The sequence below is a fragment of the Suillus clintonianus genome (genome assembly GCF_016758775.1).
Source record: "Suillus clintonianus strain FC179 chromosome Unknown DEU56scaffold_29, whole genome shotgun sequence".
NCBI lineage: Eukaryota > Fungi > Basidiomycota > Agaricomycetes > Boletales > Suillaceae > Suillus > Suillus clintonianus.
The window spans coordinates 401,693-418,606 of NW_024539253.1; the positions used below are offsets into that span (position 1 = coordinate 401,693).

The 16,914-nt window shown below is 43.6% G+C and overlaps 5 protein-coding genes across 5 annotated transcripts; 2 read left to right on the top strand and 3 right to left on the bottom strand.

Moving 5' to 3' along the window:
* Positions 1–332: 332 nt before the first annotated feature.
* Positions 333–1,285, top strand: DEU56DRAFT_912045 (uncharacterized protein; the record flags this gene model as incomplete). Its single annotated transcript, XM_041357360.1, has 4 exons — positions 333–514; positions 573–727; positions 789–946; positions 995–1,285. The coding sequence occupies 4 exons, from the start codon at positions 333–335 to the stop codon at positions 1,283–1,285; spliced, it is 786 nt and encodes a 261-aa protein (XP_041209310.1).
* Positions 1,286–2,152: 867 nt separating this feature from the next.
* On the bottom strand, positions 2,153–4,241 carry DEU56DRAFT_755527 (uncharacterized protein; the record flags this gene model as incomplete). Its single annotated transcript, XM_041349915.1, has 9 exons — positions 2,153–2,368; positions 2,612–2,635; positions 2,762–2,798; positions 2,881–3,016; positions 3,129–3,145; positions 3,289–3,417; positions 3,536–3,823; positions 3,875–4,090; positions 4,141–4,241. The coding sequence occupies 9 exons, from the start codon at positions 4,239–4,241 to the stop codon at positions 2,153–2,155; spliced, it is 1,164 nt and encodes a 387-aa protein (XP_041209311.1).
* A 512-nt stretch (positions 4,242–4,753) lies between these two features.
* DEU56DRAFT_755528 (uncharacterized protein) lies at positions 4,754–6,338 on the bottom strand (the record flags this gene model as incomplete). The annotated part of the gene is made up of 9 exons (XM_041349916.1): positions 4,754–4,813; positions 5,031–5,117; positions 5,160–5,365; positions 5,462–5,570; positions 5,622–5,679; positions 5,837–5,884; positions 6,007–6,179; positions 6,231–6,266; positions 6,294–6,338. 9 exons carry the CDS (start codon positions 6,336–6,338, stop codon positions 4,754–4,756), a joined length of 822 nt encoding a protein of 273 aa, XP_041209312.1.
* Positions 6,339–9,702: 3,364 nt separating this feature from the next.
* Positions 9,703–12,176, bottom strand: DEU56DRAFT_755529 (uncharacterized protein; the record flags this gene model as incomplete). Its single annotated transcript, XM_041349917.1, has 10 exons — positions 9,703–9,750; positions 9,910–9,936; positions 10,017–10,060; positions 10,372–10,732; positions 11,220–11,312; positions 11,356–11,469; positions 11,558–11,561; positions 11,613–11,690; positions 11,741–11,781; positions 12,159–12,176. The coding sequence occupies 10 exons, from the start codon at positions 12,174–12,176 to the stop codon at positions 9,703–9,705; spliced, it is 828 nt and encodes a 275-aa protein (XP_041209313.1).
* A 390-nt stretch (positions 12,177–12,566) lies between these two features.
* DEU56DRAFT_755530 (uncharacterized protein) lies at positions 12,567–14,903 on the top strand (the record flags this gene model as incomplete). Its single annotated transcript, XM_041349918.1, has 9 exons — positions 12,567–12,678; positions 12,737–12,857; positions 12,911–12,932; positions 13,153–13,284; positions 13,335–13,362; positions 13,609–13,776; positions 13,819–14,007; positions 14,127–14,260; positions 14,376–14,903. 9 exons carry the CDS (start codon positions 12,567–12,569, stop codon positions 14,901–14,903), a joined length of 1,434 nt encoding a protein of 477 aa, XP_041209314.1.
* Between the last annotated feature and the right edge of the window lie 2,011 nt (positions 14,904–16,914).

Sequence of the window (16,914 nt, forward strand, 5' to 3'; positions counted from 1 at the left end):
TTAGTATTTCCATTTTGGATGAGATGCAAATAAATGTCATGAAATTCAATGACTTGTGTGAGTCAAGTCATGAAAGTCTGTAGGGAACAAATGTGGCGACCATACTGAGGTGATCCTTTGTCTTTTTATTAGCTATGACCTTTGAAAATTGGCTGTTGTGAGATCACCGCACTACCAAGTCTACACTTGAGGGATTAGTCAGTCAGTTCAGTCAGGTCCAGAAATGCTTGACAATCACATTGCAAATTGCGACTGCGGGTGTGGTGGTCGACCATCGAACTGGAGTATGTGTGCAAAGTACTACTGATCACCTCATTACTCACATACTCCACATGAATTTTAGCTTGACTTGGGTGCATCGGAAAAAGGTGCGCGCTCAATTCGAGGTACACCCTCTCAAAAACAATGGCAATGAAAAGTATTTGGAGGAAGTGATGAAGTGCAGTTCAGCGGCCATGGATATGCTAAACATCCTCCATGGTGAAGCTGAAGATGTGAGGAACGCACATACATGGTATGAAACTTCATGTGTCAGTCTGGAGCTGATGGACATTAACAGTCTTACCTTCAAGTGCTGTCTACCCTCGTGGTGTGCCCTTCTGGCAACACTATCCGGACGCAGATAACGAATGTTTCTCCATCACACTTACGACTGACCCCCTGGTTCAGAACATCCCTGACCCATCACATTCTTCTGTGCTGCGTCTCAAACATGGTGACATTGGCAGTAAGTGTCCTGCCCTAACTTTACGTCTCGTGATCGCTCATGCACACACATGTATCTACAGAGGGGGACTCCATGTACAGCCCTTGTAAGCAGCCATCGCACATCTCTTACCACTCAAAACTTATAAATTCTAAATTGCTTCAGCCAAAGTTAGAGCAGCTGCTAAAGCCGGAGGGCCTCCTGGAGGTGGAAGTAACTCACCTTCCACAACAACTAATGGTACTTAATGAGATCTTACACGGAATATGTCTGACATAAGCAAAACAGGGGACCACAAGCTCTCAGACTTGCTTGAAGGTTCTCCCAGTCGCATTTATCACCGCAAGCACTATGGTGAATGGTCTTCCAGACAAAAAAGGCAAACAAAAGGCAATGGATGAAGGAGACAACGCCCATTCAGCGAAAAAAGTGTGCGATGGAGAACAGACCGATGATGCTGAGGGGACCAAAGGCAGGGATCGCTTCATGGATGCCTACGCGATGCAAATCTCCAGAGACTCATCCACCACAATGTTCAATTTGGCGCCAAAGAGCACTATTTTATCTAATGTACAATAATTATGGTCCCATGCAAGTATTTCACGATACATTTTGTGGTAGCGTGGCTTAATGCTCTGCACGACCATGTCTGGTGCTGGTTTCGATTGTTATTTGATCAATATACTTGTTTGCAAATGATCGAGAGCCCAGTCTCAGATCATATAGTCATGCGCACAAGGGCACGCAGGCTGGTGCTTATTTATTTAATGGTGTTGGATCCCTATATACATTCACCCCAGCCATCCGTGCCCAACTACTGTATCACAGAGAGGAATGATTGTTCCTGCTGTCTCTGAGTTTATGCAGATCTTCGACAATCAGGGATCTTTCTTGTTCAGTAAGATTGTGCCAACTTGTGTATGGCATTCAACAACTGACATATTGCCAGTGGAACGGGTGGGGGACAACAAACCCAGATTTCACATTGAATCCTGTGCTGAAATTCTAGCAAGCAATAGACACTTTCCAACGAGAATGAATGCAAGCGTCCTTTACGTGTCTGATATCCTGTTCTCAAAACCAGATATGATGGCCAGTAAGTGCGATCCAACAAGATGAACTATTTATTGATATTGGAACAGGTATGATCTGCTCAATATCAAATGACATGTCAGTGGCAATAGTGTATGCAGACTCGGATAAACTGGTGCGTTACCTGGCAAGTGAAGCGAGGAAGGAAGACAACAGGCCATATAAGTCAGAGCAAGGTAAATTGATGGAATTGGCGATGAAAAACATTTCCTAGAAGTACCACGTACTTAGCAACTGCAGTGACAGCAATACATATATTGTGATTGAGGGTGGGCACAGACACATACGTGCAAGACCAGATCGAGGCTTTGCAATAAGCTTGTACTATGAAGCAAATAACCAGGGTCAGGGTTCTTAAAGTGCTGGCAAATGACCTTGGTGAATTAGCAAGGAAGCATCAGACGTGCAAGGAGCACCAGCCTTTTGCGCATCTGCGACAGTGGCAAAGCCAAGCTCTGCACTCTGGAACATCGTGGCCTGGTTGAACCACACGCAGGACCCTCTCCCGTCTCCTCCGTCCAGGCAAGATGAATTTTCCTCAGTAGGAAGTGCACCATTGGTACACATAAACTGGAGATTTTGATTGCCAATTAGTTATGTTAGGCATGAGTCTTTGGAATCTTCCCAGCTTACCACACATATCCACATTAAAGTGGAAAAAGAGCGAGGATGAGTACATCACAAAAATGCCGGCAGGCATCTCAATCACCAATCCTGCCTCCCAGATGACCAGCCAAGAGCGCTCTTTGCTATTGAAATTTCCTAGAATTGATTCAGGTGCATGCTCTTGCAAGCTCTGTGAGACTGACTTACCGTATATGAATATGATGCAGATACCTATTGCAATGTTTTTCCAATCCACATGAGGACTGCAGTGTACTCGCCTCACCCCAGCTCTTGCAGAGTTCAAACAGAAATTGAAAAAATGTCCATACAGCGGCTCAATTCTTAGAGCTTCAGCACATGCTCTGTATCTTCTTGCAAGAAGGGGGAATTCTTCCTGAAACACTGTGTTCATCATTGAACTGGGCAGTGTGAGTGAGGTTTGGCCTTTGCGTATGGGCTATGTGTCTGAAACTTACCTTATCTGAGACATGGCGCCTGCCAGGGTCCACAGCTGGTCAATTGCTTTGTGATTAGTTAGGTGCCATGCACTGAGAGAGGGTTTCTGGAGGAACAGGAATTCAGAAGGCTGAAATCTCAGAGGTGCAGCTCTTACTGATTTAGAATTTCGGTCATGCCCACATATAGAGAACCAGCGGTGCCCCCTCCCATGATCTTCCATCACACTCTCACTGAAGCTGCCATTGTTCTGTTTGACAGTGCTTACAAACATTGCTGCATCCTCTTGAAAGAGCAGAAGAAGTTCCTCAATGTGTGGCCCAATGAATGTTCATACAAGCCACAACCGCCCCTGAGAATCCCTTACACAGGTTTTGAGCCTGGCGTGGATGATCAGCTAGTTGTGTGAGGAAGCATTGCATCCTCACCTCTGGTAGGGAACTCTTTCAAATTCAGTCAAGCAGAACAGGATAGAATACTCATACCACTCCTTTCTAAGTACCCTGCCTTCCTCGCTTGACGCATAGTTAGTCCCTTGCCAGCCTATGGTAGAAACCCTAAAGCAAAGTGCATCAACATCCCCATTAGAATTCATCTCTTCTACCTTTCTCCGGTGGTCCTGCCTTTGGAATTTCTGTCGCCTTGCATCCCTCTTCACCTTCCCCACTGACTTACGGCATGTTGAGGTGGTGCGACCAGTGATGGACAGTGAGACTGACATGCTGCACTCCTCTAAGGAGGGGGGGGGGGGGGGTTGTGATGCTGTCCATGCCTGGAGTGATGAAAATCATGGACTTGGACACCAAACCATTAGAAACAGCGGAGGGCACCAGCTGTGGAAGATGGGAGTCTTGACACGGTGACAGGGCACTGTGATCAGCTTTTTCCATGCTGTGCACCCTTGGCTTCTTGTTGGAGCCGGTGGCAGCATCTTGGTAGTTGCAGAACTCCTGCTTGAGCTGCCTGCTGGCAGTGATTTATCAAAGGAATGCAAAGGGAGAATGAGAAACTCACCCTGTCTTAGTGTAGCCGCATGTGGAGGAAGCAAGTTCTGTAGTCCCCATGCCATCGGTGGAGTGCTCAAGGATCTCCTCTACGTTGGGATCTCGGTTGCGATCCTCATCGCCATGAGAGCAGTGCCGCATGATGATCACGTCCTCTAGGGACATGCCTTGGGTGCAGTACCCAGTGCACGTAGTGGAAGGGTCCGCAAGGTCTGAAGTCAGGAATCTGTGAATGGGATTGTGTTAGGGCAGCACTATGATTCTCATGAAGCTTACTGTTCACTCAACACTGACTTAATGGCAAGACCAAGTCGCAGAAACTCTGGAATGCAAAGAGTTTGAATGGGCATACATTTGTGTGGTGCGTGTGTGGACATTGAGGAAGGGAGGGCAAAGCCGTGTCAGTCAAGGTGATGAAGGAGAATGCTGGCCAAGCTTGGAGTTTTGAGGGGCCCTTGCGTGATTTTAAAAAAGATCAGTAAGTGGGAGGTTGAAGGTAAGCCCCCCTTCTCTGTGCGCTTGCTCATGGCCGGCAGGGGCGCTTGAGGCACGCTCACTCAGCTTGGGGCAGGAATGGGCCATACCAAGTGTTGTGGGTGCTTGAGGCAACAGCGCAGTGCAAGCGCAAGCCACAGAGGTGAAACAAAAGAAGGTGGCTCACCACTCTACAGATTTAATTATCTATCCATGCCTACTGGTAGGTCTTCCTTTGGTTCAAATTCCAAAAGGAAAAATGTTGAAGCTGTGAACTGATCGTGGTGTCACAGATGAGTCAGCAACACAGCTTGGGAATCACAGGTGGTGCACATTGGGGCGTCTGAGGACGCATACTGATTGGCTAATGTGCAGAATTCATCATAATGTAAAATTATTCAAATGATTTTCGGGTCTAAGCAACAGTAGAGTCGGGGACTTGGTGCATGACACCGCTACGATGTAGTATACCATACTACATGATGAACTATGTACTGTCAAATTAGTAGTGATAAATCATCACCAGTAGCTTCATCTGATCACAGGCAGTCAGCAAGCTCTTTCACTATCTTCCAGACACTAGTACAAATGAAAATTAGGATAGAGATCTGTCGTCCCCAAGTCCACTCTTCAAAACAGTGTTGGATAACCCTGCCTTCGATGAGAACAATGTCACCAGGCTGTATGCACACCTGCAGCTCTAAATTAAGCATGGATAGCTTTCCCCTAGTGAAGGTGCCACTAAAGATACACAATGCAGCCCAGAAGAATATTGGATCCTGGCAATCACAGTAGAGTTAGGACCAAACATTCTATAGCACCTCAAGAGAAGCATAGCTAGGATGCATGTCTATGTAATGTTTCTTGAGGTTCTGAGCATCTTGATAATGAGTAGGGTCTAAGGTTTTCATCAGAACATTAACCCGATGAATGAGAAGCTTCAGTTTGAGCTTCAGTTTCATCACTACATTGAAGTTTTTGACTGTGTCTACACCAGAACCAAACTTATTAATGCCCCAAAAGTCAACTATTAAAACCATATGCTAGCATAAAAAAATTAAATATACATTTTGACCTAAGGCATGTAAATCTCTCATAGGGTGGTGTTTCCTATGTATCTGACCAGGAATCTTCTTGTAGATACTGTCAGGTTTGTTTTTGGATATTTTGGTTTTGTGCACAGATAAGAGAACAGTAGCTGCAAAATCATGAAGATCTTGAACAATCCTCTTCTATCATATAACATGAGCTACCATTGAAAACTGCAAAAAAACAACACTTACCTGTGTAGCAGATTTGATTACATTTGTAAAATATGCCACAACCTCAATGTCATCTGCACTAACTGCAATGTGGAGATGATTATTATCCCAAACTTTGACATCTTTAAGGATGTCTGTAGTCTTTGATTTGCAATTTTTTACCAAAATCAAAATTGTTAAAGGTTACTAACAATAGTTAGAATAATAAATTTACAAACAGAGGATAATAGTCTTACCTCTGCTGGCAGAGTTGACTAAGTGAGTCATCTCTCTTTAGAGAGATTCTAAAATGTGTGGAGTAGAATGTTCATTAGATTTGTGAGTATCAGGGAAATGACAAATATACTCTTTTCTTGGACCGTACTAGTGAGTATGCTATTAATAGATAAAATCATAAACAACTTACCCTGCTGAATCCTCTGAATCAGTCAGTATATCACCTTCTTCCTTAAAAATAGCCTTTTCTAAGTGATTCATACTGAGCTGTTTAGTACCAGCATCTGCAGAAGCTTTTCGATACTGGAGAGTCTTAGCTGCTGCAGACACTGCTTTATCAGACTTCTGAAGCTTCCAGTTTATCTATCTCTGAACAGTGTTTTTGATATATATCAGCAATTCGGCTTTGCTAACCTTCTCTATGGCAGCCTTAAGATTATAATAATAGGCCTGCAAGGCCAACTGATACATACAGACCTCTTTGTTTTCCACTGCACCATATAGACTCATGGGATTTAACATGTTCTTTGAGAATTCTAGGTCCAGGACCTTTATTATGAGGCCTTTGAGCAAACCTTTCAGCAGTGCATTGCTTTCTGCCATTAACTCAGGCAGAAACTCTTTATACAATACAGCGAGAACTAATCAGAGCTCCTTTTTGTTTTTGAGGTCCATAATCTGGCAGTCCTTTGTTAGGTATCTAAGGCTAGCGTGTTCCACTGTGGAAAAGATGATGGGCGAGACAAGAAACTCTAAGAGGCCCAGCATTAGCCTGAATGTCACAAAAAGAACTGGCTTCTTAGTTAGTGCATGCATATGCTGACATCAGTTCATGGGCTCACCTGTGTCATGTACAGATATCAATTGCTTTCTCCTTCATCCTCAACCACCACCACACTATTTTGTCAGCTTGGGTCGATGATTGTGTTGAACATCATTTGTGCAGATGGGTCCAGCCTTTGCGGGTGGAACTACGTAAGATTTGGGGCACTACAAGAATGATCTATGTAAGGTCTGGTGTCCTCAGTACTCTTCTAAGTGGCTTATGCATATTCTGATTCCTAGCTTCAATTTATTTGTGGGTGAGTGCTGATGCTTGTCTCCCCTGTCACAAAATTATGAGTGGATATATAGGTTAATTGATCTTTCTCCTGTGCATCTGATATCTATGCATCCCCAACTTACATATCATTAATCCCCAGCACCCTTTCTATCTCGATGGGTTTGTTCTACTCTCTCCTTAATTCTTGCCCCCTCTTCTCTGCCAGCAACATTAGTAGACCCCGGTGCCATCACAAAATGGGCTGGTGAACAAGTGGCGCCAATCCTTTGGCAACTCTGAACTCATTCCCCCTGGAAATCTTGTGCCCATCCTCCCACATGCACTGAACACTTGTCAACATGCTAGGTTACATCAAGACCAACTTACCATCACTTACACTGTTATGATGATTATTCTCTCCTCAAACTGTCGCCATTGAGCCTGTGCAAATGTGTGTGTCAGTTGTTCAATGAATACTATGTACTTACATACCTCAGAATTGATCTGCACAAGTGTTTATAATTAATATTAGAGTCGAGACTCGCCTTAAATTTAAACAGTACGTGCCTTAGAATTGATTTGCACAAGTATCTATAATTAATATAGATCTTACATTCCAGACTTGCCTTGAATTGACAAGGTACATGCCTTAAAATTGATCCGCAAAGTGTTGATCCGACATTTTTATCTATAGAAGCGCCTCAATTTTATAATAAAAGTTCCTTATACACATATGATAATGTCTCCAACCAACTCACCATACTAAGCCAGGGTCCAAAACATCTCTTTTACATGATCTTTTGCCTCATCCTGATCATGGGCCTCCACACTCCTTGTTGCCCCCTTTAAGGACTGATAATAGTTGTGGAACTGTTGGTCATGTATGTCCATTTGTAATTGCTATTGAACAGAATCATCTCAGTACCAGGATATTTTGCCTCATCAGTATATCAGATAAAGTTCTCATATTGGCCTGCTTACATCTCCATGAGAGAGTTTGTGATGATGTATGACCTCTTGATTCCAATGGACATTGCATTTTTTGTGTAGTGATTGAGGAGCCTGATTGAGCTGTGGCTATTCTTTATTTGCATCATAGTCTGTTTATTAAATGACAGTTGTAGTGCTGGTGAATCATCTGCAGTCCAGCAGCAAAGTCCTTGTTGGTGCCTCCAACATGGAGTAGGGCTTAGCTAAGTTTAGCCTCTGCCAGAATCTGAGTTGTATGGAGATGGTGTTGCCCTTTCTTCTCTTCCTCCTGGAATCATTGTACTTGTCACTATAATGTGGTGCAAATTGACTGCGGCACATTCGCGGTGCCAGCCTGACTGGGACTCCTACCTGGGCCTGTCCAAGTCACCATAATATTTTTCTTCATGATACCTACTAGTGATTCTGCACTTAGTGCCAACTACTCCATCAAGTGCAAGCAAGTGGATGACTTTAGGTGGGATGAGTTACTTCTTTTCTTACTGAACCAAACTGAATACATGGTCTCATGATTTACACAAGAATCAAAGCTACAGCGTCTGGGAAGGAATTGTACATCCCTCAGGGGTATTGTATTATTTCAATGTCTCAATGGTAAGTAAATATTCGCCATGAGTAAAAATTTTGTTTTGCCGTATCTCACAGTCTGAGTGAGACAGAAAACATATACAGGAAGCAATATAAAAAATATATCTCCAATCAATTGAACAATCTTCAGAACTGGATAGACACAGCTCACAGGCGATTATAGGAAGACACATGGTATATGGTCGTCGAGCCTGCAACAAAAAAAGACAAAGACTACTATGAATACTATTGCGTGGTCCCAGATGCCCGCATCATTGCTTGGTTTGAGGAGTTCAATGCTGACCTTCTATTCCAGGAGTGTGCCTTTGTGAGAGAGTGGAACCACAAGTGTAGGTTCTATTCCCTGATGAATGCATTCTGAATAAATTTATCATTCCATGATTGTGTCAGGGTTGGAGCTAGAGGTACAGTTTTGGTGAGAACCAGATGATAAGGTAGAACAGAACTTCTGAGATACTGACACGAGTTTTTGGCAGGAAGCACATTAATTTCTTCCTAAGGCATTATAGTATGCAATCCTCTGATGCCACTGAGCTACAAGCTCACTTAGAATGTTTTCTAGCAGGTAAAAAGCACATTAATTGTCAACCAATGGCTGAGACAAAGCACAAATGATAGAGGGGTTGACTCTAGAACAATCAACTGCAGCCTCATTGTTTTGGAGCACCAACTAAATAGAGAAAGTGATCGCTCGCCTTATTAGCTTTGGTACATCTTATAACATTGTATAACCTTCTCCTTTTTCTAAACAGAATTGCGTAGAAAACCTTCTTAACTCTAATGGATCCTTAAAGGAACAAAGTGTGCAATCTGCCTTTAATTCCCTATTCAAACGGTTCATACACCGTCCCTACCAGAATGTCATAGATAGCAAAGATGCTCATTCTAGGAAAATATTCTTCTTTTCTCCGAAATGAAAACCTTCACCTTCGTCTTTGCCCATTCATATTGAATCTCCTGGAGTCCTTCACTATAACACCACTGCTGCTCAGTGCATTTACATCAATTGCATCTTTCATCAAAAAATCAACCATGACTCATCCACACTAATAGGAAGGATATGGAATGTTCTATGTAAGTTGCAGGATCAACACTCCAAAAATTTATGTTTAATTTGCAGGGAAGGCTATCACCAGTTTCTCAACTACTATAGTTTGCCTAAAGCTTGTTTGATGTGGACCCATTCAATTGAAGGAAGTGAACAAAAACAAAATATCCGGTTTATATCTTTGCTGGCAACAGCTGCTATGTTTTGGTGTTCCAGTACTAGTATTGGAATACATTGAAAAACTTCATGTTGACAGTATTGTCAATCTGCTTAATATCAGAAAGTTCCTAGACCACTTCAATAACGATAACATAAAGCACAGCACTCTGGTATGTAACCCACTATCACCATGTACTTTTTAATCTATGTACACTTTTTCTTCCTTAGGCAAGTGTTATCATGGCAGTAGACACTAGCATACTCACTATTCCAGGTGTCTTTGCCTTTTTTTCCTATGTGATTGGCAACTTATCCTGGAATGAGGTTGATCAATTTTGAAAAACAGAACTAGTGTTTGCATATGCTGACTGACCTCCATATCATTGTTGCTTTTGGAATCCTCATCAGACTGCAGGACTAAAAAAATAGAACAGAATGAGTCAGAAAGCATAGGAAAGTAGTATCATAGGGAATGGAGATGATAAATTGAGGCAATAACCATGACAAACTATGACTCATGATGACTAGGCATAGCCAACCATGACTCACAAGCAGTGCAAACAATGTCAAGCAGTGTAAGCAGTAACATGCAGCACTATGCAGTAATGATGGGAGAAATGTAGCTTAGTAGATGCAGCTGCAAGGGATAATGATAGAGCTGTGCAATGCAATGATGACATGCAGTAATCATGAAGTGTGAGTAGGCGTGAATGAGTTATCATAGCTACCCAAAGTCCTGGGCATGTGTTTGGTCTCTGCGCTATGAGGCGTGATGGAGTCTTCAATGGTTTTGGTGTATGCCGCTACAATGGAGGGCAAGTTGGGGACAGTTAAGGTCCCAACATAGTTGTTGGTGTGGTCAGAGGGAGATGGGGAAACTGTGGTGCTGGTGTCCTGTGCGGTTGGGGAGACTGTGGTGCCGGTGTCTTCCAGGTTGCGCGGATCAGGGGAAACTGTGATCCCTGTGTCTTGCAGGGTGCGCGCATCAGGGGAGACTGTGATCCCGGCGCCTTGTAGGAAAGGCGCTGATGAGAAATCAGAAGTGGTGGTGAAGGCGCTAGATTGAAGGAAGCCAACGCGAACAAGATACTAGACGACATTGACCGTCGGTAAGTTTATCTTCAAATTCACTTGGTTACTGCTGCTGAACATGTATAATACTACTAGCATTGCTCTAGCTCCAGTGTTTGCAGGCCTTCGATGATTTCCAGAGGGTAGAGGGTTCAAACAGTGGACTGGTGATGACTCAAAAGCACTTATGAAGGTCTGTACTGATATTCTATTATTTTTCATAGCAACAGTACTACTAGTACTAATATTTCTAATGTGTGTTTACTGCACAGGTCTACATACCTGCTATTGAGGGTCACGTCCGCACAGAAATGGTACAGGCTTTGCAAGCATTACTTGACTTCATCTACATCGCTCATTGCAACATCATCAGCTCGCAGAGCCTTGACACGATGGATGACACCTTGGAGTGTTTCTGTCATATACTGTACACTGAGCCCCTGAATCATATCCCATCTCTCCCGACAAACAATGTCCGGACCTCCGAAACGTAGCCAAGCTATACCTTAACCCTATCCCTACCCCTTGGCAGGATAACTCCGCATCCCAGTCTCCACTGGACATACCCCTCAGCAGGATCTGCCCTGCTTCCCCTAACCTGTCGACACAAAGTCCGGATCCCTGCAGCTAGTCTGCGCTACCATGTCATACACCATCGACCCTTCTTGTCTAGATGTCCTCCGCTCCTCCTCCTCCTCCTCCTCCTGTATACATCGGAACAAGATAGACCGGACATGGCCAAAGGCATTTGATGCCTTGGATTAGTGACATAACACATCTTACATAGTTAACGATACAATTCATTAGCAATTCAGATAGACATTGAAGTGTGATATTACTCACTGTTCTTTGTAGTCCACAGATAAAATTAGGATGATAGGAAAGAACCACCACCGACCTTCCACCTTCATCAATATTTCCCGGTGGACGAGCCAGAGGGGTAAAAAGCAAGAAAATGGTATTTTGACCATGAAATCTGTAAAATGCAGCAGAATGTCGCCGGTATCGGCACCCCAAGGGCCTTACATAATCCCCGACTGGGGCACATGATACCGGGCTAATGTTACCTTTCATATTCATGAATATTCCTCAGTGCACGAGTTCGAGGGGTAAAAAGCAAGAAAATGGTATCTTGACTATGAAATCTGTAAAGTGCGGCAGAATGTCGGTGGTGTCAGTGCCCTGGGTGCCTGGCATATTCACCGACTGGGACACACAATCTGGGGCTAATGTTACCTCTCATATTCATCAATATTTCTTAGTGCACAAGTAAGAGGGGTAAAAAGCAAGAAAATGGTATCTTGACCATGAAATATTTAAAATGTGGCAGAATGTTGGCTGTGTCAGCACCCCAAGTGCCTGAAATATTCCCCCACCGGTCCACATGATCCCCGGCCAATGTTACCTTCCACCTTCATCAATATTTCCCATAATCAAGGCGTACATAGTAATGTGGGCCCATGGTGGGTTGGTGTTAAGACCGTGCTCCAGGGGTGGATCCGAAGGGCTTGGCTTCAGCTTGTGCACTGCGCCCCTTACCCAAGTACATGCCCTTAATTTCCGAAGGCTAGAAACAAAGCCCAGCAGTGGAATACAGTAAATCCCGGTGGGTTTTAAAGGGAAAGTCTAGTGGAAAATGGAGGGTTGGTCTGGCAGAAAATGGGGGATTAGTCTGGCAGGAAATAGGTGATGGATCCGACAGCACTGCAGAGGGAAAGGCTGGTGGAAAACTGAGGATTAGTCTGCTGGAAAATAGGGGATTAGTCCAACAAAACTACAGAGGGAAAGGTGGGTGGAAAACAGGAGATTAGTCCGCTGGACAGGAGAGGATTTTTCTGGCGGAAAATAGAAGATGAGTCCACCAAAAAATAGGGGCTTTAGTCCGGCGGAAACAGCGGACAGCACAGACAGGTGTAAGGACAGAAAGACAGGAAGACAGGAATCCAAGAAGGCGGAAGCTAGAGGTAAGACTACACTAGACAATGTCTAGAGTAGAAACTGACAGAGGTAGACTACCCTAAGGTAGAGGTGGAGATATATCACAAGGAATCAATCCGAGGACTCAGAGTTTGGACAGGGAAGTGGACTCAGGCCCATGGAAATGGATATGGATCCTAGGAAACAGCAATAAGTGTGATCTAAGGTGATATTTGAACTGAGGAAACTACTATGAATTTACAATGTATTATATACTAGGGACATGTGCAACGGGAATGCAGTCAGTGGAGATCCGGGTCAATGAGAGGAACATACGCAAAGGTTAAACTGACAGGCGCAAAGAAAATAATACAGGAACAATTGAGAATGGAGATGGAGATGAAGTATTGAATGGATCCGGGCATAGGAGATATGATCGAGAATGAAGTCAGATATTAACTGTCAAGCAGATCTGGGCATATAGGGGTTAGGACAAAGGGACTATACAAATGGGGTAACAGAATAGAAGCAGGACCAGAAATGAACTGTCAGGCGGATCACAGGAGACAGAGATGAACTGTGAAGTGGATCTGATGTTTAGGGGTTCAGTGGACCCGAGTGGATCCGATGTACCTGTCATATTTGTGCAAAATGTAAGGTCATATTCACACTGACTGACTACGTATTGACGATGTCATCAGAGTATTACAGTGAGGTTGGGTCAGGGCCATGTCAGCTGTGTCGGCGCTAGGCGGCAGGGGCAGTGAAATTTAGAGTTGGACACCAACGTGCAAACAAGTAGTGCAAATTTAAACTAACAAATGTTTAGATGATATTGATTACATGAATGGGGTGAATGGGACAAAGACATCAAGAAATGGGCTGGAGAGTCGCAAGACTGACTTGCTGACTGGCTGAATGAAGCTGAGTATCGTAAGTCTTGGATACAGTAATTTATTTAATTGCTAATGATCTAGCAACAGGCTTGGACCCTGAGGACCAATCTGATGAGGAAGATGAGAAGTTGCCTGATTTAACAGTGGAGGTAGATGATGAGGGCAATCCTTGCCTACCAACAGGCTTTGAATCACTCATGCTCAAGAACCAGCAGAAGGTCATACAAAAGGTATTTCAAAAGGCTCATGGTAATTCATTTCTATTTTTGAAGTACTGTGTTTTTCTGACAGCTTACATTCAACAATGGTCATCTCAAACAAACCCTAGGGCTGCAGTCCACTGGGGTCGTATTACCCAAGATCCAGACCATTACCTTGACATGGACTGTACCCCTCAGAATGTCATCATCAAGGATCCTTCTCACCTACAGAAGGAAGCCATCACTATGATTTTTTCACTCTGGAAATATCATGCTAACCGTACTGTAATGAACTAATTGTCCAGTTTGTTGTGTATAAGGAAGGCGACTTCTATGATTGACTGGCTAAGAAGGGGGATGTAGGAAAAAAATCAAGGAAGAACCAACAATATGTTGAAGTATCATCAGACGAGGATGGGGTACTGAAGAATGCCCCCCAAGCCAATGGTTCTTCTGACAAAGATGAAGACTTGGAAAGCCACACCTCATCTCTTTCCAATTACTGCCCAAAATTCCATATGGGTGGTGACACAGTCAGTTATCTTCAATCCCCCTCTATCCCCCCAACATACCATCGTCTATTGGCCACAGTTCAAAAAAATTCACTACATTTGTGATATAGCATTAAATTTGACTCTTTGTTGAAAGCAAACTCCTGATTCTAAGGGCATGGCTAGAAAGCAACATCTGTCTGTCTGGGCATCTTGGATGTGGTCTGAGGCATATCTACCTCAAAATATACACAATGATATTCAGGCTTCCTTTGTGGCTTTGGAGGAACTAGGCAACTATGTCATCAAATCTCGTGTTTTGGGTATTATTGTTGTCCTGGGCTTTGGACTCCTCCTTCATAAGTGTTGCTGCGCTCAGGAGTATGAAACAGATGAGGCTGGAGATGATATGCCTCAATATTTGGGCGACTCCATCCTTGGCATCAAGGTGGGAGACAAGGTTGAAGAGGCCATTACCAGAATCCAGGTGAAGGTGAACACAATGCTGCCAGATGGTAATGAGAAGCAGATGACAGTGGGGGAAGAAGTTCACATGAGGCATCTGGATAACAAAAGGCAGGTAAAAGAGAGGGGGAAAGCAGAGCAGGCACAGGTGGCAGAGGAAAAGAGAGTGGCTGAAGAGGTGCAGGTTTCTGAGGAGAAGAGGGTTGCTGAGGCATCTTAGATGACTGATCAGAGGGCTCCCACATCAAAGAAGGCAAGCAGTACTAACACTGGAGGAGAAGGAAAGGGTAAACACCCAGCAACAGATGTGGATGATTCAGTCATGAAAAAGGTGAAGACATCTGCTCTTCCTGATCCTCCCCATCGCTCTGCCTGAGACAGAGTAGCTTCAAAGGAGTTTAAAAACTAAGACATCATTATTAGCACAATACCTTAAAATTCCCCTTTTGCAGTTTGATGTCATATACACTTGAATTTTCATGTCTTTTTGAGTAACATTGATGTTAGCACTAACAATACTTTAGCAGTATGCATAGATGGAATGACCAACCCACTAATACCTTATTGGCTTATTGGCCAGGCAGTCTGTGCAGCATGTAGGCCATGGTCGGCCGACCTACTGGTATTATATTGGCCTAGTGGGCCAGCTGCCCTATGCTGTATATAGAGCAGGGGCGGCCACCCTACTGAACACTTTTTGGGCCATTGGGCCACCCAGTATATGCAGTATGTAGGACATGGGCAGCTGGGCTACTGATATCATATTGGCCCATTGGGCCAGCCAGTCTGTGCAGTATGTAGGCCATGGCCAGCCGGCCTATTGATAACATATTGGCTCACTAAGCCAGCTTCCCTAGTCACCTGTAAGGAGTGTAGGTAGACTGTATTTTTTATTCAGTTAGCATTTATATTATCCCATATGAGATAAGGAGTGTAGGTAGACCTCAATATTTATGCAGGCTGTCCTAAATGCTTTAATATAAAATGAGATTCCATACAGGAGTAGGTCTAGCCAACCTCACTCATGTAATGAAAAATATATCTCATATGGGATAATATAAATGGTGACTAAAATAAGTAGCATAGAAATATCATTATCTATATGAGGCATGAACCTGCAGGTGTCCTACATCATCAGCAAAAGTTATCTTTTCTATATGGAGCATTGTCCTGTAAGGGTTCTGCATCACCAGCCTATACAGAGAGTGTAGAGATGTCGTGATTTGGCTGAGGCATTGGATGCCTCAAGCAGAAATTCCTGATGCCACTTTCCAATTGCCAATGGCGTGATACAAATCACCAGACAAAAAATCAACAACTGGAGTTTGACCTTTAAGTTAGGAAGTAGCATTTGCTACCACTGAAATGGCCAAGACAAAAGATGGCCATAGGTCCGCTATTTTGCATGGAGCTCAGAATGCTTCTGAAACCTGACGCAGCCGATGAAGATATATCACATTTAACCTATCCACCACACATTATCTTGCATCTATTATCAGTGCTTTCCATTGTAAGGCCCACACTGATCCATTGAGTACTTCAAAGAAATGGAGATTGGCGTATATTAACTACTATTTTGCTCTTGCCTTGGAGAACAATTCATTTACAGCATACAGGCAGGCCACAGTGCTAAAGACGATCAAGCGAGTCCTTAAGATTAGAACATATTGTCCTACATAGAGGCACCTCTCAATGAACATAAATGAATTTAAAAACAGAAAAGAAATCAAGCGAATGTGGGAGCACTTCTTGAGTAAGAAGATTTATAAAGGGGTTATGACCATATGTATTTCATTGATTGTCTTCCTTGAGTATTAATATACATTGATTTGATATACATGACAGTAAGGCCCCAATGGATGCATGATGTTTTCTGTAAGCATGGCAACAACATATGCAGTGGACCATTCAAACACACATGGTCGGTAGACAATATGATTGCTGAGATGGTAGCAACATAGACCTTTCTCCAACAAACAAAGTATTTTCCTCCTGTCAGCCGGCTCGAGCTTCCCCCACAGATATTCCAAACATCAGCAAACTACTAGTTTTGGATACAAGATTCTCACAGCACTACAACCGGCACAGAGCTACACAGTGTGCACAGTGTTACACCGCACAGACTCACACAGTATTACAACCGGTACAGAGCCACACAGCGTGAACAGTGTTACACCACACAGACTCACAGACTCACAGAGACCCACAGAAAGTTCTGCCTTTTTTTTTGT